We start from the raw sequence: 26,992 nt of genomic DNA, 5'->3' as shown, positions 1-26,992 counted from the left end.
TCCCACAATCTGGTGGCGGCTCAGGCTAATTGGACCTACATGGTAGCTCACGGCCCTGAGAGAAAGTGTTCCAAGAGGCCTGAAGGGAAGGTGCAGTGCTTCTTGTGACATAACCTCCAAAAGTCCCAAAACATTGTTTCCACTTTAGCCTATTAGTTAAGCAAGTTTCTAAGACCAGCCCAGATTCAAGAGGAAGGAAATTAGACATCACCTCTCAATAGGAGGAGTAGCAAAGTATCGGTGCCCATCTTTAATCTGTCTTGTGGTGGGCACTTCTGAAGTCCAGGTTGTATATTATATGTCTAGGATACACAAATGAAACGATGCAGTGATTTTCCATTTAAATTTGGTGCCAGTGTCCTGGATAGATTGGAGATGGGAATACTGGCTGCCAGGAGATTAGTTAAGGAGGGCCTTGCTATGGTCAAGGAAGAGTCAAGATGACCTGGTGGTTCATGCCTGTCATCCCAGCACTTTGGGAGGCCGAGGAGGGTGGATCACTTGAGGTTAGGAGTTTAAGACCAGCCTGGCCAACATGGTGAAACCCCATCTCTACTAAAAATACAAAAAAAAAAAAAAAAAAAAAAATTAGCTGGGTGTGGTAATGTGCACCTGTAATCCCAGCTACTCAGGAGGCTGAGATGGGAGAATTGCTTGAACCCAGTAGGCAAAGGTTACAGTGAGCCAAAATCACGCCACTGCACTCCAGCCTAGGTGACAGAGTGAGATTCTAAAAAAAAAAAAAAAAAAAGAGTCAAATAAGAGTCTATACCTGAGGAGCGTCAATGCCAACAAATACAGAGATCATTTTTCAGAAGACTGGAAAGGACGTGGTCACTGACTGGGTGTGAGGCTGAGGAACAGATTTTAAAAGACCCCTGATGCTTCAGCCCTGCAATGGACCATGCACAGAAGAGGAATTTCAGATGCAGGAGCTCAGTCCCTTCTTTAACCCCCACCCACACATACACAGGACATTGAGAGTAAGAGATAGCTAGACCCTCATGTGGCCATTCATTCAAGTCCCTATTTGGGGAGCTTGACATAGTGCTTGACATAGTAAGCGTTCACTAAATACCAAGTAAAGAGATATGGACTGATTTGGGGGTCCACAAGATGTCATGCTAGGTCATTGAGCAAAGGATGAGATGGGAAGACTTTCTGGATTAAAACTATGTAAAAACGTTCAAACAAACAAACAAAAAGATTCGAAAGGTAGAACTCCAGACTGGAAGGCCACATAAGAGATTGCATCTAATCCTGAAGGACAGATAATCAGGAAGAATAGATAAAAGGACAAAACTGACAGATGATCTAAAGGAAAACAGAAGTTGGATCCAGCTTGCATTTTTGTAGGAAGCAATAATTTGCTGCAGCTGAGAAGAAATGGCCCCCTTTGAATAGAGCATGTCCTCCTTGTTTTGCCACGGTCTCCACCTCTCTCTATTGCATACTTTAGTCATTATGTCACCTACCATGACCATTGTAGATATTTGCAATTGGGACTTCTAGATTAGATATAGTGAGGAGACTGCAAATTTTTATTCTTTTGAAATAAGATAAAAGGGGGCCCCAAAAGAAACCATATACAGAATTTTAAAAAGAGATTCAGATTTTGAGGGAAAGATGATAGAATCACAATATTTGAGCTGGGGTGTCCTTAAAGTTCTTTACCCATTAATTTGACTGCAGAAACTAAGGCTTATCAAGGCCAATTGACTTGTCTCAGTTTTATTTACTTCGGAACAGAAATGGCACTAGAAGCAATGTTTCCAGGTTTTCAGTTCAACCCTCCCTTTATAGTTGTAGGTTTAAACAGCATTAGAATTTAAAAAGCACTTTCACGTGCATAATTTTATGTAAAATGAGGCATGAGAACTCCCAAGGATAGGAAATAGGCTTTTCTAATATCCCCAGAGCCTAGCACAGGGCCTGGCTCATAGCAGCACTTAACAGATATTAACTGCGGGAATAAATGCAGATAGATTCATTTTACAGATAAGAAAACTGAAGCTTGGAGAAGTTCAGTTAAGGACAGATGGTCACAGAGTTCATTCCTGATGCTGGAGGCAGGAGAAGCTGGTGCCATCAGCACTGGGAGATCCAGCAGCTGCAATTTCTCGATGGTCAGGGTTGAGCTCCAGAAACCAACCACACATCTGCAGACTGCCCAGTAAGTCTCTGCAACAAAAGGAAGATGGTGGGAGTCTATACCTGCCAAGCAAAACAGGCCTTATAGTGGCTGGTTTTGTCAGCGTCTTCCCACCCAGTGTTGTAAAGGACTCCTGACTGGTGTTCAATTTACTCAATTGAGGAAAAAAAAAAAAAAAATGTTCAGCAAGGAGACCTCCCCCCATTTTGCAGATGCAGAATCTTGCAAAACAGGAAGCCTAAGGGACTCGCCCAAGATCAAACAGCTCGTTGGTGGTGGAGCCAAGATTCAGACAGCTCTAACTCTAGCACTCTGCTGGGCTGTTGGGAGAGGCAAGGGGTTTAGTACTCCCTGAGTTCATAATCCCAGCCACTCTCCCTGATTCCCTGCTCACCCCAGCTCCAATCCATTCTCCACGCTGTAGCCCGAGTGACCTTAAGACACACATGTGGTCTTGTCACTCCCCTGCTTAAAACCTCTCAATGGCTTCCCATTGCTTTGAGAATAAAGGCCAGGATCCTTACCAAGTTGAGGCCCTCTCTCCCCTGGCTCTGAGCTCAGCCTTCCTTTCAGGTCCTCTCACACACCAAGCTCCCCACTGCTTCAGGGCCTTTGCACATGCCCCACCTTTAGTCTGGGATAATTCCTCTGCCACCAGTACCCCTAAATGTCACCCTGTCCGTCAGATCACAGTCTTAGGGGAAGCATATCGGATTCCCTCTGAAGCATGATCTCTCAACTCTCTGTGCTTTTTCTTCATATGCTGAATTATGGTTTGTAGTTGGTATGCACAATTTACAATTATTTGTGTGACTTCTCTCTTCCAATATATGGATCACCTGTCTCCATTTTACTCATTATGATATCCCTGATCACTGGTGCTGTTTGGGGTACATGTAGACAATATATAGAGAGAGATAAATGAATACACTGCATAAAAGAAGAAATATTAATTGATTACCTTCCTGGTATAAGCCAGGTTCTATCTGGGGCTCCAAGCATACCAAGAGTTCAGAGTCCAGCTGCTGTTAAATAGTGCTCCAGAGGGAATTTAAGAATGTGCCCACATGTGAAATGCAGGGCAGAGAGCAGAAGACCCTAAGGTGACTATCAGTTCTAGGGATTATAGGAACTCCCAGGTTACTGAACCTGAAACCCCCTGTCTCCTTGAATAGGTGGAGAGGGAGAGATGAGTTGCCAGATAAACCCTTTTAGCCAATCAAGAACTCTCCCAGTAAGAGACAGTTCACTACTTAGAAAAGGTTCCCCCATCAGAAGCTAGATAGCACTGAATGATTTAATAGAGAAAATTCTAAAAAGACTCCAGGGAGTGGGCGGAAGAATCACCTGCTCCCACATCTGAAATCCTTTAAAAATGGGAGAAATTACCTTATCTGTGGGACAGTTAAAACTTGATCTTTCCTGCCCAGGGAATAATAAAATTAAGCAATGACTAACTCATGTCTAATGCTTTACAGTTGACAAACCACTTTCACATCTGTTATCTCTTTCAAACCCACACAACAGCTCATGGCTAGAATTTGGATTATCATTTGAAAGATAAGGAAACTGAGACATGAAGAGTAACTTGCCTATGAGGCAAAAACCTTTCTGCGGAGAGGGAGCTTGATAATATGGAAGAAAACAAAACAGAACACTGTGGACTTTGGAGTGAGAACCACCTGGGTTTGAATCCTGGCTCTATTAACTGCGGACCTCGGTTAAGGCACCTGATCTCCTGAGACTGTTTCTCCATACCTAAAATGGGCATAATGACACCTATCTCACCAAGCTATTGGGATGTTCCAGGGTCTTCCATACGTGTAGCCCCTGCCCAGCCAATGATGGTTTCCTTCTGTCTCCCCAATTCCAGGGCCTGTGCTTCGCTCTTCTCCATTGGAATGGAAACTGAATGTATTGCTACCCTTTTATCAGGTGACAAAAGGCTTTTAATTTAGCTCCAGTTACTTTTTTTTGGTGGCAGTTGTTGTTGTTCTTTTAAATTATAAGACAAAGAATGCATGAGGATGGGAAAACCAATGACCATAAGCCAAGCTAAGAGAAAAGACAAAAAGTTAAATCAGGATGGGAGGAAATTGGGAAACCAGAGAGTTGGTTTTACATGAGCAAAGGCAGGAATCCAGCCTAGGGAAACTAGCCCTAATTTGCTCTAATTCTAAAAATTCTTCATTTCTAGTGATTGGTTTTCTTACTGGAAATTATGCAGAAGTGACTACCTCCCAGAAACAGTCTTGACTGGTGTCATTGCAGCCTCACTTCAAGGGCAGAGACCTGGTCGTCGGTGAGATCATCACAGCCACAGACGACCAAGGGTCCCGAGAGAGTCAACATGCAATGTCAGCAATGCAGTGCCTTAAAGGACATCTGTCTACTCATGACTACCACAGTGGAGAATGAGGAAATCGAGACCCGGAGAGGAAAAGTGACCTGGTCAATATCAAACCTCAAGTTAGAGACCAAAGGTAATGGGGAAACTTTGATGAGAGTATGGGCTGCTGGTAAGTAACTTGTGGACTCAAGGGCCTCACACCCTCAAGGTTGGACAACTTCCCCAAAATGCCACATTCTGAGACAGGTTGACCAAGGGCCTGGGCCTCTGCTGCTGTCTTTCCTCTTCCCTTCAAAGGCAAGCACCATGGATAGGCCTGCTCCAGCCCCTGGGGTCTCTAGGGTCATGCTCAGTGCAATTCCTCTTTCTGGCTGGACCTTTGGAGTTTGATGTTCCCCAGAGTTCTGGTCACCCTCTTCCCATCTCTTTGCCTGAAAAGAAACTCAGGGCTTCCACAGTGGGAGCCATCACCACTGGATGGCCAGCACCCAAATCTTACGCCCTGGGCAGATGTCTCTCCTGAGCTCCACACTTGCAGAGCCAACTGCCTCCTGGACTTCACCACATCAAATACATTTTCAAAGTTGAATCCTAACCCTATCCCCAAACTTTCCGATCTGTTTTCAGTTTTCTCATTCTTGAGTAATGGCCCCACTGTTCACCCAGGTATACAGACCGAAGGAAATAAAAAATCTCTGGTCTTTCATCCTTGTCTGCATCCGTTCCTCACAAACAAAGTATCCGCCAATATCTCCTAAATTGTCTGTCAATCCATCTTCTCATTCTCGCCCTCAGGCCTCCGTTCTCTCTTGCCTTGGCCTTTGCAATAGCCTGATAGTCCATGTCTTCACCTCCAGCCTTGCCCCATTTTCAACATTGCCACTTGAGTTGCCATTTCCCTCACACACACTCCAAACTTTCAGTGTCTCCCCTTTTCTGTAAAACCCTGGCTACGTTCCTTAGCACAGCGCCCAAACCCTTTACAATCTATGACCCCAATTTACCTTCCACTATGATCTGCCATTATTTTCTGCTCCACCCCACCCCCACCAACCAGCCACACCAACTTATTCATGGCTGCCCAAACTTGCCAACCCTTTGATGCTTCTGAGCTTTTATTCACACTATTTGCTCTCCTTGAAAGACTCCTTGTCCCACCCTTGCTTGTCCCATCACCCCAAACCAGAGGAGACCTACTCATACTTCAGGGCCCAGCTTCACGGCACCTCCTCAGCCCTTGGCCAAGGTGAAATTAATCAAGCAATGCTTTCCTCCCACAGTGTTGGTCACTAATAATAATACTAATAGATATGAACTGCCCACATGTGATGAGCACTGTCGTGGGTACTTTATGTGCATTATATCACTTAAACTTCAACAGTAATCCTATGTGGTATTACTCTTGCTATGTAATAGGTTCACAGAGATTTGGTGACTTAGCCACAGACTCCTAATTAGTTAACGGCAAAGCTAGGACTCAAAACCAGGATTCAAATTCCATGGTTTTTCCAACCTTGCATACTTTTTCCCATCACTGTGTGTCCAGCACTTATAACTTTACACTACATGTGTACGGAACCATATCTGGCTACTTCTGGGTTTCGAAGCCCTTTGAGGCAACTACTGTTTTTGATTCTAATTTGCAACCATATTATCCAAAATAGTACCTATAGATAGCAGGCATTTAAAAAATGTGTGATGAATGAGGAACTCAGTGACTAGATGTGAGAAGGGGCTCCAGTTTTTTCTTTTAAAATTAAATCCAAATACAATGTGCTCGTTTGTTTCATGAACATCAGTTAATTCCAACTTTAACTTAAGGAGACCTTTTGAAGACATAGGTAATGTGGAGTTGTTAAAAGCAGGGACTTTGAAGTGGGACCTAAGCTCTAGGCTCTATCCCATCCCAGCTGTGTGACTGATAATACTAATTCCATTGTAAACTCTAAAACCCTGAACAAACACAAGCCATTGTTATTAATAATATGTGCTTCTCCAAAGAGCACTCAAGCTGTTTCCTCTGAGACAGAGAGGGAAAGTGGAGGCAGATAACCCTGGAGATCATTGGACTCTTGCTTGGAAAAGCCTGTGAATACCAGGCATTGATGCTTTTCCATAGTTACTACTCTCCCAGAAGGAGCAGGTTCAGCAAAAGCTGGAATAATGAGGAATTGCTACCTATTTATACCCAGAGAAGCTGGGGGTGAAGTCATAGAAGAATAGAGCCAAGGGAACATGAAAGCAAAGTGACTACTGTTTGTCCCAGTCATTGCTTCATTACAGGTGAGGAAATCAAGACCCAGAGAGGTGCACAGACTTGTCTAAAGTAACAAAGCTGGTTGACATTGGAGCTGGGACCAGATTCAGCTGACACCCGTGGAATGCCTGATAATCATCCTCCCAATATTAAAGTCAATTTTTTTCTTTCTTTTTTTCTTTTTTTTTAGACAGTCTCAGTCTGTTACCCAGGCTGGAGTGCAGTGGTACAATCTTAGCTCACTGCAACCTCCACTTCCTAGGTTCAAGTAATTCACATGCCTCAGCCACCCAAGTAGCTGGGATTACAGGTGTGCACCACCACACTCAGCTAATTTTTTGTGTTTTTAGTAGAGGTTTTTGTCATGTTGGCCAGGCTGGTCTCGAACTCCTGCCTCAGGTGATCCACCCACCTCAACTTCCCAAAGTGCTGGGATTACAGGTGTGAGCCACCGTGCCTGGCCTTAAAATTACTCTTTTAAAATGCTCTATGTGATTCTCTTCTTTCTTGGTTCCCAAACGAAGCATTTCTTTAAAGAATGTGCCAATTAGAGCCCCACTGTACCACAAATGTCAGAGAGACATCTGTCATCTCCAAAGCCCTGAAAACTTTGAGAGGAGCCCGGGGGGCATTGAAAGAACCAGTACTCTGCAGGTTCCCAGGACCAACACCTCCTCCTTGCAGGCCAGACAGTAGTTTGGCTCTCAAAGGCAAGTTATTGTCTCCCACCCTTAAACATTTCCAGGGATACAACCTTCCTGAGGCTGGGAAATCAGTCCAGTTTCTGAATCAGGACAACATGATGAGTAGAAAGAGCCCGTGTATATATGTGTGTGTGTGTGTGTGTGTGTGTGTGTGTGTGTGTGTTTTGAGACAGCGTCTCGCCCTGTCACCCAGGCTGGAGTACAGTGGGGCGATCTCGGCTCACTGCAACCTCTGCCTCCCAGGTTCAAGTGATTCTCCTGCCTCAGCTTCCCAAGTAGCTGGGACTACAGGTGCACACAACCACGCCCATCTAACTTTTGTATTTTTAGTAGAGACGGGGTTTCACCATGTTGGCCAGGCTGGTCTCAAACTCCTGACCTCAGGCGATCCTGTCTCCTTGACCTCCCAAAGTGCTGGAGTTACAGGTGTGAGCCACCACACCTGGTTTTGAAATAGGAGACATCTGGATTGATAGCCCACTCATAACCTAGCCATGATCTCATCAGTCCTTTTCCCTGACAGTGGCAAAACCAAGGTACTGTGATCCTTTCATTCATCTGTTAAGCACTTACCCCATGGCAGGTATTGTATAGTGTCAACAAATCAGAAACCCCCTCCTTTTCAGCTGTTTGTCCATGGGCACAAGCAATAATAGCGACTATCATTTATTGGGCACTTAAGATGTGTCAGGCACTGAGCTAAGCATGTCTCAACTCACCCCTCACAATGCTGGCGGTGGTGTTACTAATTACAGATGAGGAAACTGAGACACACATCAGAGACCAAAGCTTATACAGCTAGTGATTGGCAGATCTGGGATGTACTCAGGCATTCTGACTTCACAGCCTATACCTTTAGCCTCCTTAACTTCCTCATCTATGCAGTAGCAGTAACATTATTTACCTTCAAGGTTACTGCAAGGATAAAGGCAGGTAAGAAATAGAAGTGCCTGGCACAATGTCTGCCACATGATGGCACTTAAGAAATGTATTCTGTGTCCCCTGCAGGGGCTGAGACCACGAATAAGAAACAAGAAAGGGACAGACAGAGGTCAAGTTTCTGGGGCCTGTTCTGACTATGGAGTATCATATGGGGGTGGGTCACTAATATAGTATCTGGAAATGCTAATCCACCTTTGATAATGCCAATCTAATTGTTAAAATATCAGGCCTCCTCCTCAATGAACATCTTTCCTTTTTCTCTAGTTCTCATACACAAGTGTGCAAGCATGCAGGAGCACACACATGTCCACATCAATATACACACACTATAGCTTTTTTCTTCTGCTGTTGTCTTTGCTTCTCTGAATTTGGTATCCATAGCAACACATTCCAGCAGCAATGAAGAGGTGGCACAGTTGCTGTTTCCCTCACACCCCTATCTTGCTGATCAAGGCTACCCATCTAACTTAAAAGTGTTGCTCAGAGGGCCGGGCTGGCCTTGCCCAAAGCCAAGAGGTCATTTTCCCAAGAGAGGCAAAGGTAAAGATGATGGAGAATCTCCACTTAAGTAAACAAACAAACACAACAAAAATCTTTCTAGGATGGAGACAGAGCAAAAGAATCAAAGCCCCTGAAAGCGCCACCTGAGTAGCTGGGATTACATGGGCCACCACGCCAGGCTAAGTTTTGTATTTGTAGTAGTGATGGGGTTTCACCATGTTAGTCAGGCTGGTCTCAAACTCCTGGCCTCAAGTGATCCACCCACCTTGGCCTTTTCCATGCATGGGCGCCACTGAGGAGCTCTTGCCCCTGTAGTATGCTATGACTAAGGGAAACCCGCTATTTCTAGCATTTTTGGCTGGTGGGCTTCCCTGGATAAGAAATCTGAGCCCAGTCCCTGAAAGTCTGGAATCAGAATCTGCTCCATGCACGAGCTACCAGCTATCAGATGATGACCCACCCAGTTCAGCTCATGTGATTCCTTCTCATGTAAGACAGGTCAGTAATAGTCATTCTTTTTGTTTTGGTTTCATTTCATTTGGTTTCGTTTGGTTTTGGTGCGTTTTGGTTTCTCATTCCGTTGCCCAGGTTGGAGTCCAGTGGTGTGACCTAGGCTCATTGTAACCTCCACCCCCGGGTTCACGTGATTTTCATGCCTCAGCCACCCAAGTAGCTGGGATTACAGGCCTGCACCACCACGCCTGGCTAAATTTTGTGTTTTTAGTAGAGATGAGTTTTTGCCATGTTGGGCAGGTTGGTCTCAAACTCCTGGACTCAAGTAATCTACCTGCCTTGGCCTCCCAAATTGCTGGGATTACAGGAGTGAGCCACTGCCCCCAGCCAATAATAGCCATTCCTTACAGTTATCCTGAGCATGTGGGTGCACAAAGCACATTATACGTAGCATCTCAATTAATTTCATCAACCAAAAGAGAGCTTTACTATCACTGCCATTTTTTTGAGATGAGGAAACTGAGTATCCAAGTGGTCCAAGATTATTCTTCCCAGAAAATACCAATCAGCTATTCACAACCTCTTCATCTTATTTCAAATCTGGTTTCTTGACCACTATGCTACAGTCAATCCTGTTCCAAAGCCATGACTTACATATTAACACCATATTATAATGGGGTAATATTATGCCAGGGAAATTGATGCAGGGACTCTGTCATTTAGAATTTGAGGGGACCTTAAAGATTATGTAATGCAATTCTCCTTCCTTCTCCATTTCACAGTGGAGGAAGTCGAGACTTACATCATGCACACAACATAGTAGCTACACAATATTTATCCATTGAAGTCCAAAGAGGGCAAGCGATATGCTCAAGACCACACAGCTAGTAAGACGGTGAAATTAAAACTCCAGTTGAAGTGCTGGAGCCACACAGATACATCAGAAATGGTCCTTGATCTTAAGGTGGACAAGTATTGCTCTGTGAGCTCTTGGTCCAGCCCAGGAGCTTCAACAAGTTGAAGGATGAGTAAGAGTGAGCTGGGCAAAATGGGGAGGCAGAGAAGAAAAGAGGCACTCCTGAAAGGGAGACTGGCATGACCATAGGCATGGAGATCTAAAATAGATTGGTATGTACTGGGAACACTGCACAGTTCAAGGTCCCTGCAGCATAGACCAGGAGCCTGAGAATGGTGGACAAATAAAAACTAGAGTAGAAGTTGAGGGCCTTGTAATCCATGTTCAGGATTTTGAGTTTATCTGCAAGGCCCCTGGAAGTCATTAAAGTGCTCTAGTCCATGGGAGAGGACTTTCATGTAAATTATTGAAGCGTTCATGTGAAGTCATGAAAAAGCTCTGTGTGTCATTGTAGAGGGTAAATCACCATCAGGGAAGAGACAAATTAGCAAAACTCTTCAATGCCTGGGTTTAAGATTGGGTGGTTCTTTATCATGGAAGAATTGAGATGGAGAGGTTGGAATTGATGCAAGAACTTGGGTGGTAAAATTGACAGGACTTGGTTAGACTGACAGGACTTGATTACATACAGAAGATATAGAGAAGGGAGGAGTCAAGGATAGCTCCAATGTTCTTTCCGTTGCATAATGACTACTGTCTGGAGCGTTCCCAGTCCAATACAAAGGTATCTAAATCTGTATCATTATCTTGAGGTTGCTTGAAGACCACAGACTTGGGACAAAAAGAACAGCCTGGTACCAGTCAAACGGCTCTGCTACCAATAGAAAGAGTGCCATCAGGACTTTTATTTAATTTGGGGGCCTTGATTCCCTCATCCGAGATAGAAAGTTGGCCTGGACCATCTCTCCAGTGTCTTCTAGCCCTATGAACCTTCCTAATGCAATTGTTATGAAAATCAAATTCATTTGTTCCTACAGCATTATCCATTAGGCACCTTCCATGTGCCTAGCTTTGTGCTAGACTCTGGGAGTTCAAAGGCAAACAAGACCCAACGCCAGTTGTCATGGAGAGAAGAGGTGAAAATACAGACAAATAGGCAATTGCAAAGTGAGCTGTAGGATTAGAAGGTGTTCAGAAGGGCTGTTCGCTCAGGTTGGTGGTAGAGTGGATCAGGAACTGAGAATAAAAGATCTAAATTGATGTTGAAGGATAAATAGTTAGTCTGGCAAAGAGAGAGGAGAGATGTTCCAGCAGTAGCAACATTGTACAAAGGTCAAAAAGTAAGAGAGTACAGGATCAACTCAGGGAATTGAAAATAAGAACCGTATGTGCAGGCACACAGTAAGCAGCAAAGTACTTTTTTATTATTATTATCATCATGTTCATAAGGTAGAACCTGGTGAAATACACCAAAGACAGGACACACTTCATTTTTCTGATGACCAAGTTGTCCAAAACCATTGGATTCTGAACTTCTCTTCTCTGGAATGTGACGATAATACAGAGAAATCTTTTCACTCACTGATTCTTTTTCCCATTCTGCATGATTTTTCCTTATGAGATTATCAGAGATGTGTACAGTATGGTTTAATCATCCTAATGTCTTTAGATTCTCAAGCAAATCAACAAAAAAATGCTCTCTCCATTTTACAGATGAAGATGGTTAAACACAAATAAGTCCGAAGTGGGAGAGAAACTAGGATTTGAACCCCATCTCTCTGTCTCCAGGTCACCTGCACTTTTCCGGAACTCATATGGACTTTCTGATTGCACTTATCACAGAACCACACCCATCATCCTCACAGACTTTGGTGGTAGACACACTTTCCGAAGTCAGCTGTCCCTTTTCATAGATTACCTTGAAGGCAGGTCTGCTACTTAAATCTCCTTAGTTAAGCCATCTTCAAATCTCTTTGGCTGGAAGATAGGATCAGTTTATGTCTAAGAAGGTTTCCTGTAGACAGCAAATCTTATCCATAATGGGTAGATTTCCCAAGTTTAATCAAGGAAGGTGACATTTCCTGCCTCTAGGGTTCTGGCTTTTTAACCACTTTTGCATTAGTCAATGCTTGCTTAGAATTTGAAATTCAACTTATTTGAAGGGCTACACCACATGGTGGGATGAAAGGGGACTAGATCTGGATCCAGAAGATTAGGGTTAGAGCCTTCCTTGACTTTGCCCCTTACATCTGAGACCTGGGGGCAAATCACTCCACTGAGAGCCTCTCTGGGTCCACACATACCTTAGTGTAAATTGCAGTGTTGCTCATTATTAGTTCTGTGACTATGTGCAAGTTGTGGTTTCTCTGAGTATTGGTTCCGCAGCCAGAAAAAGATAGGGTCAATCCTTATACCCCTCATGATGTGATACTGTTCAACTGACATTTATTAAATAAATGATATCAGTCAACCTAAATTGAATAGCTGTTTAACTGATATTGATTGAATAAATGAAAGCATTTAAAAGAGTTCCCTTCCCCCTTTCTCTTCCTCTCTGGCTTACTTTCCTCATCTGTAAACAGGGATAAAAGTCTCTTTCCTGTATTCTTCCTCATGTGCCTGCACTAATTCCATACAGTCATGTTAGCAAAAGTTATTATACTATTTAAGAGTCTATGATGACCTGGCCGGGCATGGGAGCTCATGCCTGTAATATCAGCACTTTGGGAGGCCTAGACAGGAGGATCACTTGAGCTCAGGAGTTCAAGATTGCCGTGAGCTATGATTGTACCACTATCACTGCACTCCAGCCTGGGAGACAGAGTGAGACCCTGTCTCTAAGCGAAAATGTCTATGATGGTCTAAGATAGAATGTACACTACCTAAGGAATGACATATGTTATTTCTCATTCTTACAAGTTTCCTACAGGGTAGGTATTATCATTATTTCCAGTTCCCAGATAAGGAAACCAGAGCTCAGGTAGTTAAGTCTCTTTCCCAGGTTCAAGATAGTCTGTGCTAGAGCAGAGATTAGAAGCCAGATTGGTCTAACTCCAAATCCAATATTCTTCTCACTATAGCCTCTAATCCCATTGAGTCTAGAGGCTACAATCCTAGTCTCTGGAGCCAGGCTACCTGCAGTCCTATTTGGGATCTACTGCTGATTAGTGGTATATCACTAGGGTAGAGTTAAATATCATCTCTATGCCTCAGTTTTCTCATTTGTGAAAGGAAAGAAATAATAATTCTCTTTAATAAGAGATAATAATTCTCTTTAATAATAATAAGACTCTTCACCTCACTTTCAGTTTCTTCAACTAAAAAAATGAGAAAATAACAATCATTCCACTATGCCAGACTAGAGGCAAGGGGTAGACCCTACTTAATCTTGATTCTAACTCTACGACCTAGGATTCTCTTTATGTGAGATTCACGTCTCACCTCCTCTGGGAAGCCTCCAAGATTATTCACAGAGGGTCTGTTTAGTGTCCCCAACATGTATATAGGGGCAACAGTTAAACATTTGTTTGTATGTTGCTGAATTGCTAAATAAATTTCTTTAATTTTTTTTTTCTTTGAGACGAAGACTAGTTTTGTTGCCCAGGCTGGAGTGCAGTGGTGCAATCTCAGCTCACTGCAACCTCCTCCTCCTGGGTTCAAGCAATTCTTCTGCCTCAGCCTCCTAAGTAGCTGGGACTACAGGCGTCCGCCACCATGCCCAGCTAATTTTTTTCTATTTTTAGTAGAGACAGGGTTTTACCATATTGGCCAGGCTGGTCTTGAACTCCTGACCTCAGGTGTTCCTCCCACATCTGCCTCCCAAAGTGCTGGGATTTCAGGTGTGAGCCTCAGCGCCCAGTCTTTAAATGTATTTTATGCTTTGACTGCTACTAAGACTTCTGTGAAGAGTCTAATAATAATAATCTACTAATAATCATTTCTTAAGTACAGGCCATATGCCTGAAACTTAACCCTACGAAGCAAGGTTTATTATTCCTGTTATATAGAAGAGAAGATTGAGAGTCACAGAAGTTAACTTGCCCGGGGGCACACAGCCTTTTGCACAAAAAATGCTAATAAATAATTTGCAGAATGAATGAATGAGGTATGTCCTCAAAACCACTGATGATCTGGAAAACAAAGCTTTTGTCTTTTAAGATCTTACCCTGCAGAATCTAGTATAGAATTGATTGCATAATGACATCAGACACAGACTTGGACAAAGTTACAACCAAAATGTCAAATGAGTTTTTCTGAGGCCTCCATCCAGTAGACACACATCATGAGCAGCCTAAGGGAGAACACATCAGGCTGGATTTGAATCTTGCCATTTCCAAATGTAGAGGCCGAGTGCTAACAGTTCTGTGAGTTCCAGATCTGCCAAGTAGCAGCTTGAATTTTCATCTCTTTGGGGACATTTGATTCCTTGGATGGCCTGAGGAACCAGAACTGAAGGTTATTTTCAGTTGAAATCTCACCACTGGTTTCTATTTCTTATGAAAATTGGATTCTCAAAGATCAGTTCCCCTTAACACCTACGATTCTCAGTTTTCCATAAGCCAGATTTCAAAAAATAAAATAAGGTCCTCAGAGTTCAATGACTCTTCTCATGCTCTCTACAAATCTTTTACCTTCCCTGCCACTTGGCACAATATCAAACAAGCCAAGGGAAAGAATGCAGGCGTGGGCACAGAAGCTTGGGGCACTGGGGAAAGTCAAGGTTCTTATTTCACCCCAGTGTTCCACAGACATTTAATGGAGGTCTACCTGGTAAGGTTGCAGTCATTGTCTCATTTTCTGGAAGAGGAAACTGCAGCTTGAAGAGGCCTGTCAACATGATTAAGATACGGCCCCTACCCTGAAAGGGCCCCCAGTTCAATAGACGTGACAGACATAGAAGCCACAACCTATGACCCAATAAGAGTGGGTACAAAGTACTCAAGATGTGTGGAGGATAGCACAATTATCTTAAGAAGGAAGGCCTCCCTTTGGGAAGCATTTGCAAGTGCAGTGAAGTCATGCCTGACAATGTCATTTGGCTTTGTCTCAAATCAGTTGTTTCATGATAATATGATTATATGTGTCCTGATTTCTTCAACAAATATGCAAGAAGGACCCTGTGCTTGAAGATTTTGCTATGTGATTTTAGACTAATGATTTCATATGTTTTTTGGTTTTTTGAGACAGAGTCTTGCTCTGTTTGCCAAGGCTGAGTGCGATGGTGTGATCTCAGCTCACTGCAACCTCCTGCCTGAGTCTTCTGCCTGAGTCTCTCGAGTAGCTGGGATTACAGGTGCCCACCACCATGCCCGGCTATTTTTTGTGTTTTTAGTAGAGACGGGGTTTCACCATGTTGGCCAGACTGGTCTCGAACTCCTTACCTCAGGTGATCTGCCCGCCTTGCCTCCCAAAGTGCTGAGATTACAGGCGTGAGCCACATCAGTGGGCCGATTTCATATGTTTAAGCCTCAGTCCCTTTATCAGCAGAATAGGAATAATATCATAATCCTTATTAGGATTATTCAAATTATTATTATTTCTCTAGCTACCCCCACACAGTTACTGTGGAACTCTGATGGTGAAATATGCATCTAAAAGCACTGAATCGGCAGTAATGTCCTATTTATTTGTGAAGGATTGTATTGTTGCTACTGTTGAAGACTTATCCCTTTATTTCTGAGTGACTAGACATTGTGTATTGATTCTTCAGTAAATCCTTAAATCTTGTCCCAAATACTGATCAGCCTCAAGAAGGTCTCCTTTTCCCTCACATGCTTTGGAGAAACAGAATTTCTTAACCTTGACACTCTTGACATTTTGGGCCAGATAATTGTTTGTTGGAGGGCAGGGAGCAGGGGCTGTCCTGTATCTTGCAGGATGTTTAGCAGAATTCCTGGCCTCTAACTCCTAGATGCCCGTACCCACCCCTTGGTTGTAACAGCTACAAAGTTACTGGACATTGCTACATGTCCATGGGGTTGGAATGCAAAATTGCAAAATTACCTTGTTGAGGATCACATTAGGATCACAACCCACCCACGGGAGGTATGTTGGGCTGGGGTTTCTGCTCACATTTCACAGATGAAAAAACCTGAGACCTAGAACAGGAAGGAATCCATCCAAGTTCACAAAAGGGCTTGAGAAACAAGAGTCCCAACTTGGTTTTCCAGAACACCTATGCATAGAACTGCAGTGCCCTCTGCTAAAGACCTGAAGGGAAGGAGTAGGTCAGAGGGACCAAAGACTGGCTCTGCTCTTTCCCAGTCCTGCCTGAAACCCTCCCAGCCCCCTCTTCACCATTGAGTGGCAGCCCCCAGGAATGCCTACTCCTCTTCCTCTCCCTCACTCTGTCCTACCCTTGCCCCTTCCCTGTGCTTTTGGAGGGGGCTGCCCACTGAATGCTGGAATGGGCGTGGAATCATCATGCAGGAAGGATGACAAATGACAGTGAGGATAAAGCCCAGACAGCCTTCCCCAACTTTCCAACTTCAGGGGGATGTGCTGTCACCAAGAAGCAAACGTTTGGGGGGAAAAAAAAATCCTCAAACGAGATTCCAGTGTTGCCATGTAAGGAAAGGTCTTGGCCAGCTCTGGGCAACCTGGAGGAGTTGGGGTGGGGGTGAGCACAGAGAGGAGTATTGCGGTTCACTCCTAATCTCCGCCCCCAGATCTCCCCACTCCGCCTTTCCATCTTTCTTGGAAGGGCCCCTCAGAATCCACCAAAATAACCCCTCCCTCCTCCTTCACCTCCCTGTCCCATTCGCCTCGGCTGTCCCCCCTGCAGAAGGCCGGCATGCAGCCTGGTGCACGGGTTAGGGGTGTGTAACATTTTGTCTGAATAGGCCCCTATGTTCCCATAATTTATAGTGGTAAGTAATCTTATTTGCAAAGCAAGCCCTTACAGTTATAAAAAACAAGTTAATTGACTTGCATAAAAATCAAACATGTAAAAGTTTTCCATCTTAACACAAACAGCACACTGAGCCCATTTGTACAATAGCTATGATGCAGTGCGGCCCGCGTCTGGACTACCTAGGACCCGGCCTCTTTCATAACCCAAAATGGAATCTTAAACCCTGACAAGGCCACATACCGATGGGAGTTACTGAATTTAGAGTCAGTCACTCAACTAATTATACGACGTTTTATTTTTTTTCTTGTGTCAATAAACAAACTTGGGTCTGACTTCTGACACTGAGACCTAGAAGCCAATTAAGAGGCGTTCCCAATATATTACAGGGTCTACAAACAAGGATGGCTTTTCTTGGAAAAGTGAACATCATGTTTCTTTTAACGAGTGTGAAAATATACGAGTTTCTTAATCACTGGCAACTTCGATGGAGTCCGAGACAGGGAAATCACTGACTCCTGACTCTGGAATGAACAGGGGCTAAATCTTGATGGGGTTTTTGCGATGGGATTCTCTGGTGAGTGACTGCAGGGAAGAGAGCTTTCAGGTGAGGCGTGACAGAGTTGGTGGCCAGAGGCTGCTTCAGAACCCCAAGAAAGGCAGGGAAGAAGCTTAGTGGTGGCAGGGTTTCTGCGGAAAGCAATGAGACCCCACCCTAGTGACACGGAGGGAAAATGGTAAACCTGCAGAGGCATCTGTTGCAAAGGGTGTCTCACAGTGCCACTCCATTATCCCCAAACCAAGAGCCCATTTCACAGGTAAGGGGAAGGGGGAGGAAAAAATAATATTTATCAAGTTCCAACGACGTGTTGGGTGCCTTTGTTTTCTGTATCCTATTTAACCCTCAGGTGATCTGCCAAAAAGGTATAATTGTTCCTGTTATGCAGATGAGAAAATGGAAGCCCAGAGAAGTGGAATGACCTGACCAAGGCCACTCAGTAAGTTCATGGCAGAGCCAAGGTCAGGGCTCATTCTACTCAGTCTTATTCCTTGCACATTGCTCTGCGGGGGACAGGCATAGTCATGCCTGGAGCTCTCAGGAACTCAGGATCAGGTGTGATCTGATGTGTCCACTCTTTCTGGAAAAAGGCTCCATCTACCTATCAATATCTATTGCATCCCTACTATGTGCCAGGCACCATGTGAGGAGCTATAGATCCCAGGACATGCAACACTGTTTCATGGGAGACAGACTAGAAAATCAACAATAATAAGAATTTGATATGTGTTCTGATGGACGTATTCAGCTGGATGGTGGGGGTTAAAGTGGAGGTGAGGTCGGGAAATACTTCTAAGAGTGAGTGAGCATTCATCTATGACTTCAAATCCCAAGGTGGACAAGCAGGGAAAGAGCATCCAGGGGCAAGGACCAGCATGGGTAAAGGCATGCAGTGGGAGAGCAGAGTGAGCATGGCCCTTCACGGCTGGCAGAGCCAGCTCTTGGGGACAGGAGAGTGACTCGGGCCAAGGCTAGGCCTGAGACCAGGAGGACTCAATGAAGCAGGCAGGGGGAACTTAGGGGAATATTGTTGTCTGAGCAAGACATTGCTGCCCATACCTGGGCAGGGACAGACTGTTGACAGTAATCAAACCTGAGCTGAAAAGATGGGATGGCACCCGGTACCAGGGCTCAGGACCAATGCAGCACAAAGGCGGTTAGGAGTAGGGTTTCTGGAGCCAGTCTGCCTGCAACTCAATGCTGGCTTAGTGTGACCCTCGGAAACAGACATGACTTCTCCATGCCTCAGTTTCTCCCCTTCAAAATAGGATAAGAAGAGTACCTACTACAAAGGTTTGTTGGGAGATCTAAGTAAGTTCATGCACATAAAACTCTTAGAACAGTACGTGGCATATAATAAAAGCCTCATACATGTAAACTGCTGAAGAGTTCTCACTTATCTTTCCTTCCACCTTATAGGCTTTGCCACCTTGGACAAGTCTCTAATCCTCCCAGTAATAGGGGATCTGCGGGCTCTTGGCTCACCATAGGTGCTCAATGATTAGCAGCTGTCATTATTGCTTCCGCCATCATTATCACTATCTCTGAAATAACAATGCTTTGCCTTCCCAGGGGAGCAGGAGTCACAGCCACCATCCCCTCACCACGACCTGTCCAGACGGGCTGACATGCCACCCAGGCAGGCAAGACAAATGGACTTGCCACCTACACGGAGCACACGTGCACACCAGGGGCACATAGCCCAACTTGTTAGCACAACAGGGCTCCCTTCTTTTCGGCGCTGCTTCTCTGCTCTGCATGTGCTTTGCTCAGAGTGGAGGTCCCCGTTATTTATGTTTGGAAAATGCATTCAGGGCAGTTCCCAGAAGCACTTACAGAGCTCTTATTTAATTGCTACTTTATAAACTCACTGCTCCGAAGAGTGAGGGATTGATGGCCCGGCCTGGCACCTGGAGTGGCCTTGCTGCAAATGCTTTTCCGAGAATGGTCTGGGAGCCGTCCTCCAAGAAGTCCGAGGCCCAGTGCAGCCCTGGCCTACACCCAACTCTGGAGGGCACTGTAGGACTCGTCACCCTAATCTCCAGCTTTGGGATGGCAGCAGTTGCCGGTGTGGTCACATATACACACATGTACACACACACATGCACACACGAAGACCTCCCATCAGTTCAAGATCAAGGATGTGCAGGGGTAGGAGAGGCCTGTCACTCACAATTCAACCTCCCTTGCCATACACCTGCAAAACCCCAGCCATGAGGATATCCCAGGTCCCAGATTTGGCCGGGCGGGACACTTTTTCAGGTCCCACCAAGCCCATCTCCCATTTGCCTCATACTCATGCATTGGGATCCAGCAGGCTGGGCTGGTGTCCCCAGCTCTCCCACATTCAGAGTGAGTTATTTAATCTCACTGAGCCTTGGTTTTCTTACTTATAAAATGTGGTTTGTAGATTCCATTTCTCAGCATCGTTGAGGGAATGAAATGAAATTATTATGGTGCCATTCCTGGCATGTAGAAATAGAAGATCAATAAATGTTATTTATTGGATTTCTACAGCCACAGAAATAAAGGATCAAGTGTCTTTCTTGAAGCTCTGAGATTCATCAAGGTTAAACCTCCCATCTAGATAAAATATGGGACTTCATAATGATTCCTTTTATTTATGCAGTCACTGTACGCCATACTATCATGCTTTATGGTTCCCAAAAAGCATTTTACAAGCCTTGTCTCAAATGACCTTCACTAGCCATCAGGGTATTGATTATGCACCTCATTTTACAGATGAGGAGCTGAGTGAGGCTCATGTAGGCGGGATGACCATTGGTCAGTCAACCAATTTCTGTCTCCAAATCTTGCTTGCATTCCTTTACACCACATTACCTAGCCCACTCTCAGCTAGACCAAGGCCCATTTGTGCCTCCAAGATGGCTCTCAGTGATCCCCCCCTTCTGGGTTCATATCCTTGTACAGTCTTCTCCCATAGCGAAGAGGACAGACCTGAATAGCCAAGAGGACAGACCTGAATGTGGAAGTGACAGCCTGTGACCTCCAAGGCGAGATCATAACAGACATCGCTACTTCTACCTTGCTCTCTCCATCACTCCCCATGGGGGAAGCCTGTCGGTATAACACTCAAGTAGCCCTATGGAGAGGTTCTTCGGGTGAGGCACTGAAGCTTTCTGCCTAACACCAAAATAAATTTGCCAGCCACAGGACCAAGCCATCTTGGAACTGGACTCTCCAGTCAAAAACCAAAACTCCCACCTAATCCTGACTACAGCCTCACAAGAGGTCCCCAAGCTAAAACCATCCAACTCTTATCATCCCTACCTACTTGCATCCTACACATTACATGCATTTATTTCAGACTACACTGGTGCTATAATTTGTTTTGTTTTGTTTTTTGAGACAGAGTCTAGCTCTGTCACCCAGGCTGGAGTGCAGTGTCGTGATCTTGTCTCACCGCAACCTCCACCTCCCAGATTCAAGTGATTCTCATGCCTCAGCCTCCCAAGTAGCTGGGATTACAGGCATGTGCCGCCACACCCAGTTAATTTTTGTATTTTCAGTAGAGGTGGTGTTTCATCATGGTGGCCAGGCTGATCTCAAACTCCTGGCCTCAAGTGATCTACCCACCTCGGCCTCCCAAAGTGCTGGGATTACAGGTGTGAACCACTGTGCCCGGCCCAATACTGTAATTATCATACATATTTACTCTTTTTGTTGGATACTTTTATTCTACCATTTGTCTGTAGGGTGTGTTTGTTCACTTCCCAGATAAAGGCCACACTATCACTTCTGTGTGTGTGTAGCCCCCTCAAAGGAGGATTCTAATAACCAGCCTTTTCAAAAAGCAAATGGTTAGTGTATATTTTAACACTTCAAGACCAATACTTCTTGGTCTTTGGCTTGCTTTTCACCTCCCCTGTCCGTGACTTCAGCTCAGGCCCGAATTTTTCCCCACTGGACTACAGCAACAACCTCCTAGCTGGTTTCCCGACTTCCGGTTGCACCTTTCTCTGTTTCTTCCACATTAGTGTCATGCAAATACCATCTTATTTTTTTAAAAAACATCTGCTTTAAAAACCCAGTCCCTCCACAGGAGGAAGCCAAGCTCTACAGCATGCTTTACAAGACTCTTCCTGATGGGCCTCCACTCTCCGTTTCTCCCCACTGAATTGTTTCTAGATCCCCAAGTGCATCCTGGCATTCTTGCCTTTGTGCTTTGGCACTAACTGTGCTTTCTCTCCAGGAGCCCATCTCTGCCTTGTCTACCTGGCAAAATTCTATTCATCCTTCAAAACCCACCTCAGTCATGACTGTCTTGAAACCTTCCCCACATCTCCAGGCAGAGTTAGGTCCCCTCTGTGCTCCTGGTTGTATCTCTCTGATAACGCCCACCACTTTGTTAGAATTATACGCTCTCCCCTGCTAGACTGGGATCTCCTAGAGTTCTGTTTATTTTTGTTCTTTCAGCGTCTAGTTCAATGGCTTGGCACATACTACCTAATCAATGAAAATGTATTGAATCAGAAAAGTTTTGTGGCAGGCTGTGGGGGAGGTAATTTTCATTCACTGAGCTAGCATATGTACAGCTCAATGGCATGGTGTTAGGCATACAGGAGGCTTGCCATAAATGTTAAGGTTGGTGCCCTTTTTCCCTTCACCCAGTGCACCAAGGGGCAGGCTTTGTTTGTTTAGTTTAACTGTGGCCCTATGGCTTTTTTTGTTTTTTATTTTTATTTTTATTTTTTTTGACAGAGTCTTGCTCTGTCGCCCAGGCTAGAGTGCAGTGGTGCAATCTCAGCTCACTGCAACCTCTGCCTCCCAAGTTCCAGCGATTCTCCCACCTCAGCCTCCTGAGTAGCTGGAATTACAGGCATGCACCACCACACCCAGCTAATTTTTTGTATTTTTAGTAGAGATGACGTTTCATCATGTAGCCCAGGCTGGTCTTGAACTCCTGAGCTCAGGCAATCCACCCTCCTCAGCCTCCCAAAGTGCTGGGATTACAGGCATGAGCCACCGTGCCCAGCCCTATGGCTTCTTCTTTGAGCACTCCCAGCAATTCACAAGAGGGTCTGATTTTCCACTTGCTTTAAACTGCCTGAACTCTGCGGGATGTTGATCCTCCATAGTTTCCATCTCTGCCAGGTCTCCTGGAATCTTTGTGTTTTTCTTTTATAAACCCTACCAATGGGTTTGATAAAGTCATGTAGCATTTCCCTTTCCTATCTTCAGTTCATGCAAACTCACTGCATTCATTCATTCATTCATTCATTTGCTCATTATTATCATGGGAGTTAGAGTTTGATATATACCATAAAGCCTAACTGCCAGGCCAGGGTTCAAATCCTGTCAAGTTCTGTGACCTTAGGCAAGTGACTTAACTTCTCTGTGCCATCAGCTGCCAAATCTATAAAGTGGGGATAGAACAGTGTCTATGCCACAAGGCTGTTGTGAGGATTCTAAGAGATAGTATTGAGAAAAAGCAAGAAGAGCTCAAGAAATATTAGTGTTTATTCATTCAGCAAACATTTCTTTAGTACTTATTAGGGCCAGACCCTGTTTGATGTGAAAGAGAATAAGACAAGTTTCCTGCGTGCTGGAGTTCACAGATCAGTGAGGAAGACAGGGAAAGACACATAATTACAAATGCCATTGAAATACCAAAGGAAGGCATGTTCTCAGTGGTTTACTGGCAGCAAAGAGGAAGGAGTAAATACCTTTGTTGATGAGGGAGTCAGAAATGCATTATTGAAAAAGTGACAGCTCCAGGTGCACACACCAATGAGAGTGGAAAGATAGCTGCAGACTCAGAGGGCCTTCAGTGTCATACCACTCAGGGAATAGGCACTTGGAGAAACTGAAGCACCTGAGGCTCTGCCATCCTTACATTTGCATTTAAGAAAGCTCACTCTGCGACCAGCTTAGTGGCTACTGCAGTCATCCAGGCAAGATGTGATGCACTAAGACAGGGAAAAAGAAGGAACAAACTTGAAAGACATTTAGAGCAGAAGGTTGGCATACTTCATCTGTAAAAGGCCACACAGTAAATATTTCAGGTTTTGCAGACCATACAACCTGCCGCAACTCCTCAACTCCTCTGTTGCAAAAGCAGTCATAGACAATTTGCAAACAAATAAGCATGGCTGTGTTCCAATAAAACTTTATATTACAAAAGGAGACTGCGGGTGAGATTGGACCCACAAGCCAGAGTTTGCCAGCTCCTGATTTGAAGGTGAATGGACAGGAATCCACATCCATCCTGGATTGTAGGGAAAGTGTAGGAGAGGGCCAGCATGGAGGATTTCAAGAACCTCAGATGGTCACCAGGTCCAGCACTCTGTTGCTATATCTTATGGCTAAACTATGTTCATTCATAATGCAGAATACTACACAACTATCTCAAATGGTCACCAGGTCCAGCACTCTGTTGCTATGGCTAATGGTTAAACTATGTTCATTCATAATACAGAACACAACTATCTCAACTGATCACCAGGTCCAGCACTTCTTCCTTGCCAGAAGGCCTAGCAATACTCCATATCAAATTATGTTCTACAAAAATACAGAGATTGAGATTCAACAAACTCCTCTGCATTGGAAAGTTTTTTTTTCTATGGATGTCCCATAGGACTCATGATCCTACTCCCATCTTTGGAGAGATTGGAGGGCAATTGTGAGACATTGACCCAGGGTGTAACCTTACAGATTGCCCAGCTCCCCATTTCCAACACAGACCAGCTCCAGGCCTATAGAAGAAGTCAGAGCAACCACTTCCCAGCTGAGCTACACAGGAGGGAAAGAGCTGGCTCTGAAGGCAGCACACACACTTCAGCAGCCTGTCTGGATTTATGCAATAACAGACTGCTGGAAAACTGCACATGACTGTAATTTGGGGAAGTTGTAAGTACCAAGAAAGCTGGCTATTTAAAGAAATCATGCAGATAATTCTAACGTAAAGTGTCTCCCATTATATCCTTCTGCAGTGCTGGAAGGAACATCAATTGGTTTGAAACTTTTGAAAGGTGCTTTGGTTGTAGCTTTCATAATTTTAAAATACCCCTTTACCCAGCATTGCCTCCTCTAGAAATGTATGCCCTGGAAATATTGGCAAGCACATATGAGCTAGGTGACATTTTTTGTAGCATTCACTGCAAGAGCAAGATTAAAATTTAAATGCTCATCAGTAGGGAAATGGCTAAAGTATGGTTCATTCATAGTACAGAATACTACACAACTATTAAAATTTTGAGATAGACTTGTAGGAATTGACACAAACAGTCCTGATTCATTGTTGTGTAAAAAACAAAAAAGCCAGTCACAGTTCAATGAAAGTGATTTTAGTTTTGAAAAATAACTACGTAAGTACCCCTGTGAATGTATGCAATGCTTAGTAAGGCCAGGACAGGGTGAGGCAGTAAGGCACACCCAGGGAGCAAAATTTAAGGAGGCCCTCACTCTCCAGCTTATAGAAGTATTGACTCTGCCCTGCACAGGCCAGAAAGTGAGGGCCTCCTTAAATTTTGCAACCAGGGTGCCTCACTTGCCTCACCCTAATCTGACCCTTATACAGAAAAATGTTTGGGGCCGAAACACAGGTTATCAATGGAGAGAAGTACTGAAAGAATGGCAGGTAGAAATCTTCACTTTTGACTTCATGATGTTTTGTAATGTTCAATTTTTAAATAAAAATATGTGAATTCATTAGGTTATTAACAAAGCAGAATTTCATTTTTAAAACCCACCATCAATTTATCTCATAAATGTAGACTCGCATAAGTTGAGTATTTTCTAAAATGCACATCTTTTTATCACTGTAATAATAGCTAACATTAATTTATTAAGTGCAAGTGTGCCTGGTACTTTCATGATACTGGATAGCATGACCACAGTCACAAAAAATGGTGGCTTAGCCAAGTAGGAGTTGCTTTTTCTCATGTAGCAAGAAGTCTGGAGGTAAAAGCAGTGAGAGCTAGCGTGGCAGCCCCAGTACGTCATCAGCGATGCTATTAATTAGTCAGCTTTCCCAGCTGTGCTGCCATAAGGAATAACCCCAAATCTCAAAGGTCAGTTTTTGCTCCCATTAAACGCCCTTCACAAGTCAGCTGCAGTTCTACCCCTATTATCTTCTTTCTGAGGTCCAAGCAGAAGGAGCAACCCCTCTCTGGGACTTGCGGCCTCATGTCAAAGGAAAAGTAAAATCATGGGATGGCACTGAACTTCTTCTCAAGCAGGGCATAGTCACTTCTGCTCACATCCCACTGGTTAATGCAAGACATACGGCCATGCCTGATTGAATGGCGTGGGAGTGCTGTCCTCTCCCGTGAAGTGGCAGGAGCTGGGGTCCTACAGAAAGGCACTGTGAATATGTTTTTAATAAATCATTCAATCTACCAATAGAGACCAAGGCACCATTGTCTTCTATTTCTAGCATGTGCCCCTTGCCTTCCTGGTCACTAGACTGAAGCTCAACCTTCTGGCATTTCACTTGAACAGTAAGAAAAATGAAAGACAAACAGAGAAATGTATACATCAGCTGACACCACCCTCTTTCACAAGTGTTTTCAAACCTTCACCCCAGTGACTTAAGGGATAACAGGTAGGTAAGTAACAGTACGTGCCACATACACATGATCATGGTTAATCTTCACAACCACCAGGGATGTGATGTTTGCTCCACTTCACAGATGAACGAACTGAGGCAAGAGAATAAATGGCACATCCAAGATCACACAGCTGTTAAGTAGGTGGAGCTGGAGTTCCTCATCCAGGCGTGTCTGTTCCCATGCCCTCTCTGCTGCCTTTCCAGCGACTGGAAGAGATCAACTGTTTGATTGGATTAGCAGCCCTCAATTGTTTCTACTTAAATGCACGTGGGTGTACAGGTGTGCATGTGTTCGAGAGAGAACACATATGTGTGCATGTGTTCGAGATAGATCTCAGCCACGGTTAATGCTGGATCTCAGTCTCCATACTGGATTCCCAAAACGTGACCACATCCTCTAAGCTACCTCTGTCCACATCAGGTGGCATGTCCGTTAGTTTCAGTATAAGCCAGAACTAAAAACTGGCCCAAAAGAAAATCAGTGATATTAATGACAGAGCAGTCAAAGAGGTGCAGAAGTGGAGTAGAAAGTGCTCTGGGCCGGACACGGTGGCTCACGCCTGTGATCCCAGCACTTTGGGAGGACGAGGCGGGAGGATTATGAGGTCAGGAGTTCAAGACCAGCCTGGTCAGCATGGTGAAACCCTGTCTCTACTAAAAATACAAAAAAAAAAAAAAAAATTGCTGGGCATGGTGGCACGCACCTGTAATACCAGCTACTCAGGAGGCTGAGGCAGAAGAATTGTTTGAACCTCTGAGGTGGAGGTTGCAGTGAGCCGAGATTATGCCACTGCAC

At 44.5% G+C, this 26,992-nt stretch overlaps 1 protein-coding gene across 7 annotated transcripts in view; it reads right to left on the bottom strand.

Annotated features, from left to right (window-relative positions):
- Positions 1-749: 749 nt before the first annotated feature.
- C17H17orf67 (chromosome 17 C17orf67 homolog) overlaps positions 750-26,992 on the bottom strand; it is a 236,672-nt gene continuing 210,429 nt past the window's right edge. For 5 of the 7 annotated variants that reach the window (XM_031657532.1, XM_031657531.1, XM_031657534.1 and 2 more), the window contains exon 5: positions 750-2,181. In XM_031657532.1, the coding sequence (XP_031513392.1) occupies positions 2,052-2,181 (130 nt within the window). In that variant the 3' untranslated portion in view covers positions 750-2,051. Of the gene's footprint in view, positions 2,182-23,738; positions 26,404-26,992 lie in introns of those variants that run through there. The other 2 variants (XR_004179417.1, XM_031657535.1) reach the window with 1 other exon arrangement.

This window comes from Papio anubis, chromosome 17, assembly GCF_008728515.1.
Source record: "Papio anubis isolate 15944 chromosome 17, Panubis1.0, whole genome shotgun sequence".
Lineage (NCBI taxonomy): Eukaryota > Metazoa > Chordata > Mammalia > Primates > Cercopithecidae > Papio > Papio anubis.
Note: the sequence above shows the minus strand (reverse complement) of the source record. Positions and strands in the feature narration are given on the sequence as shown.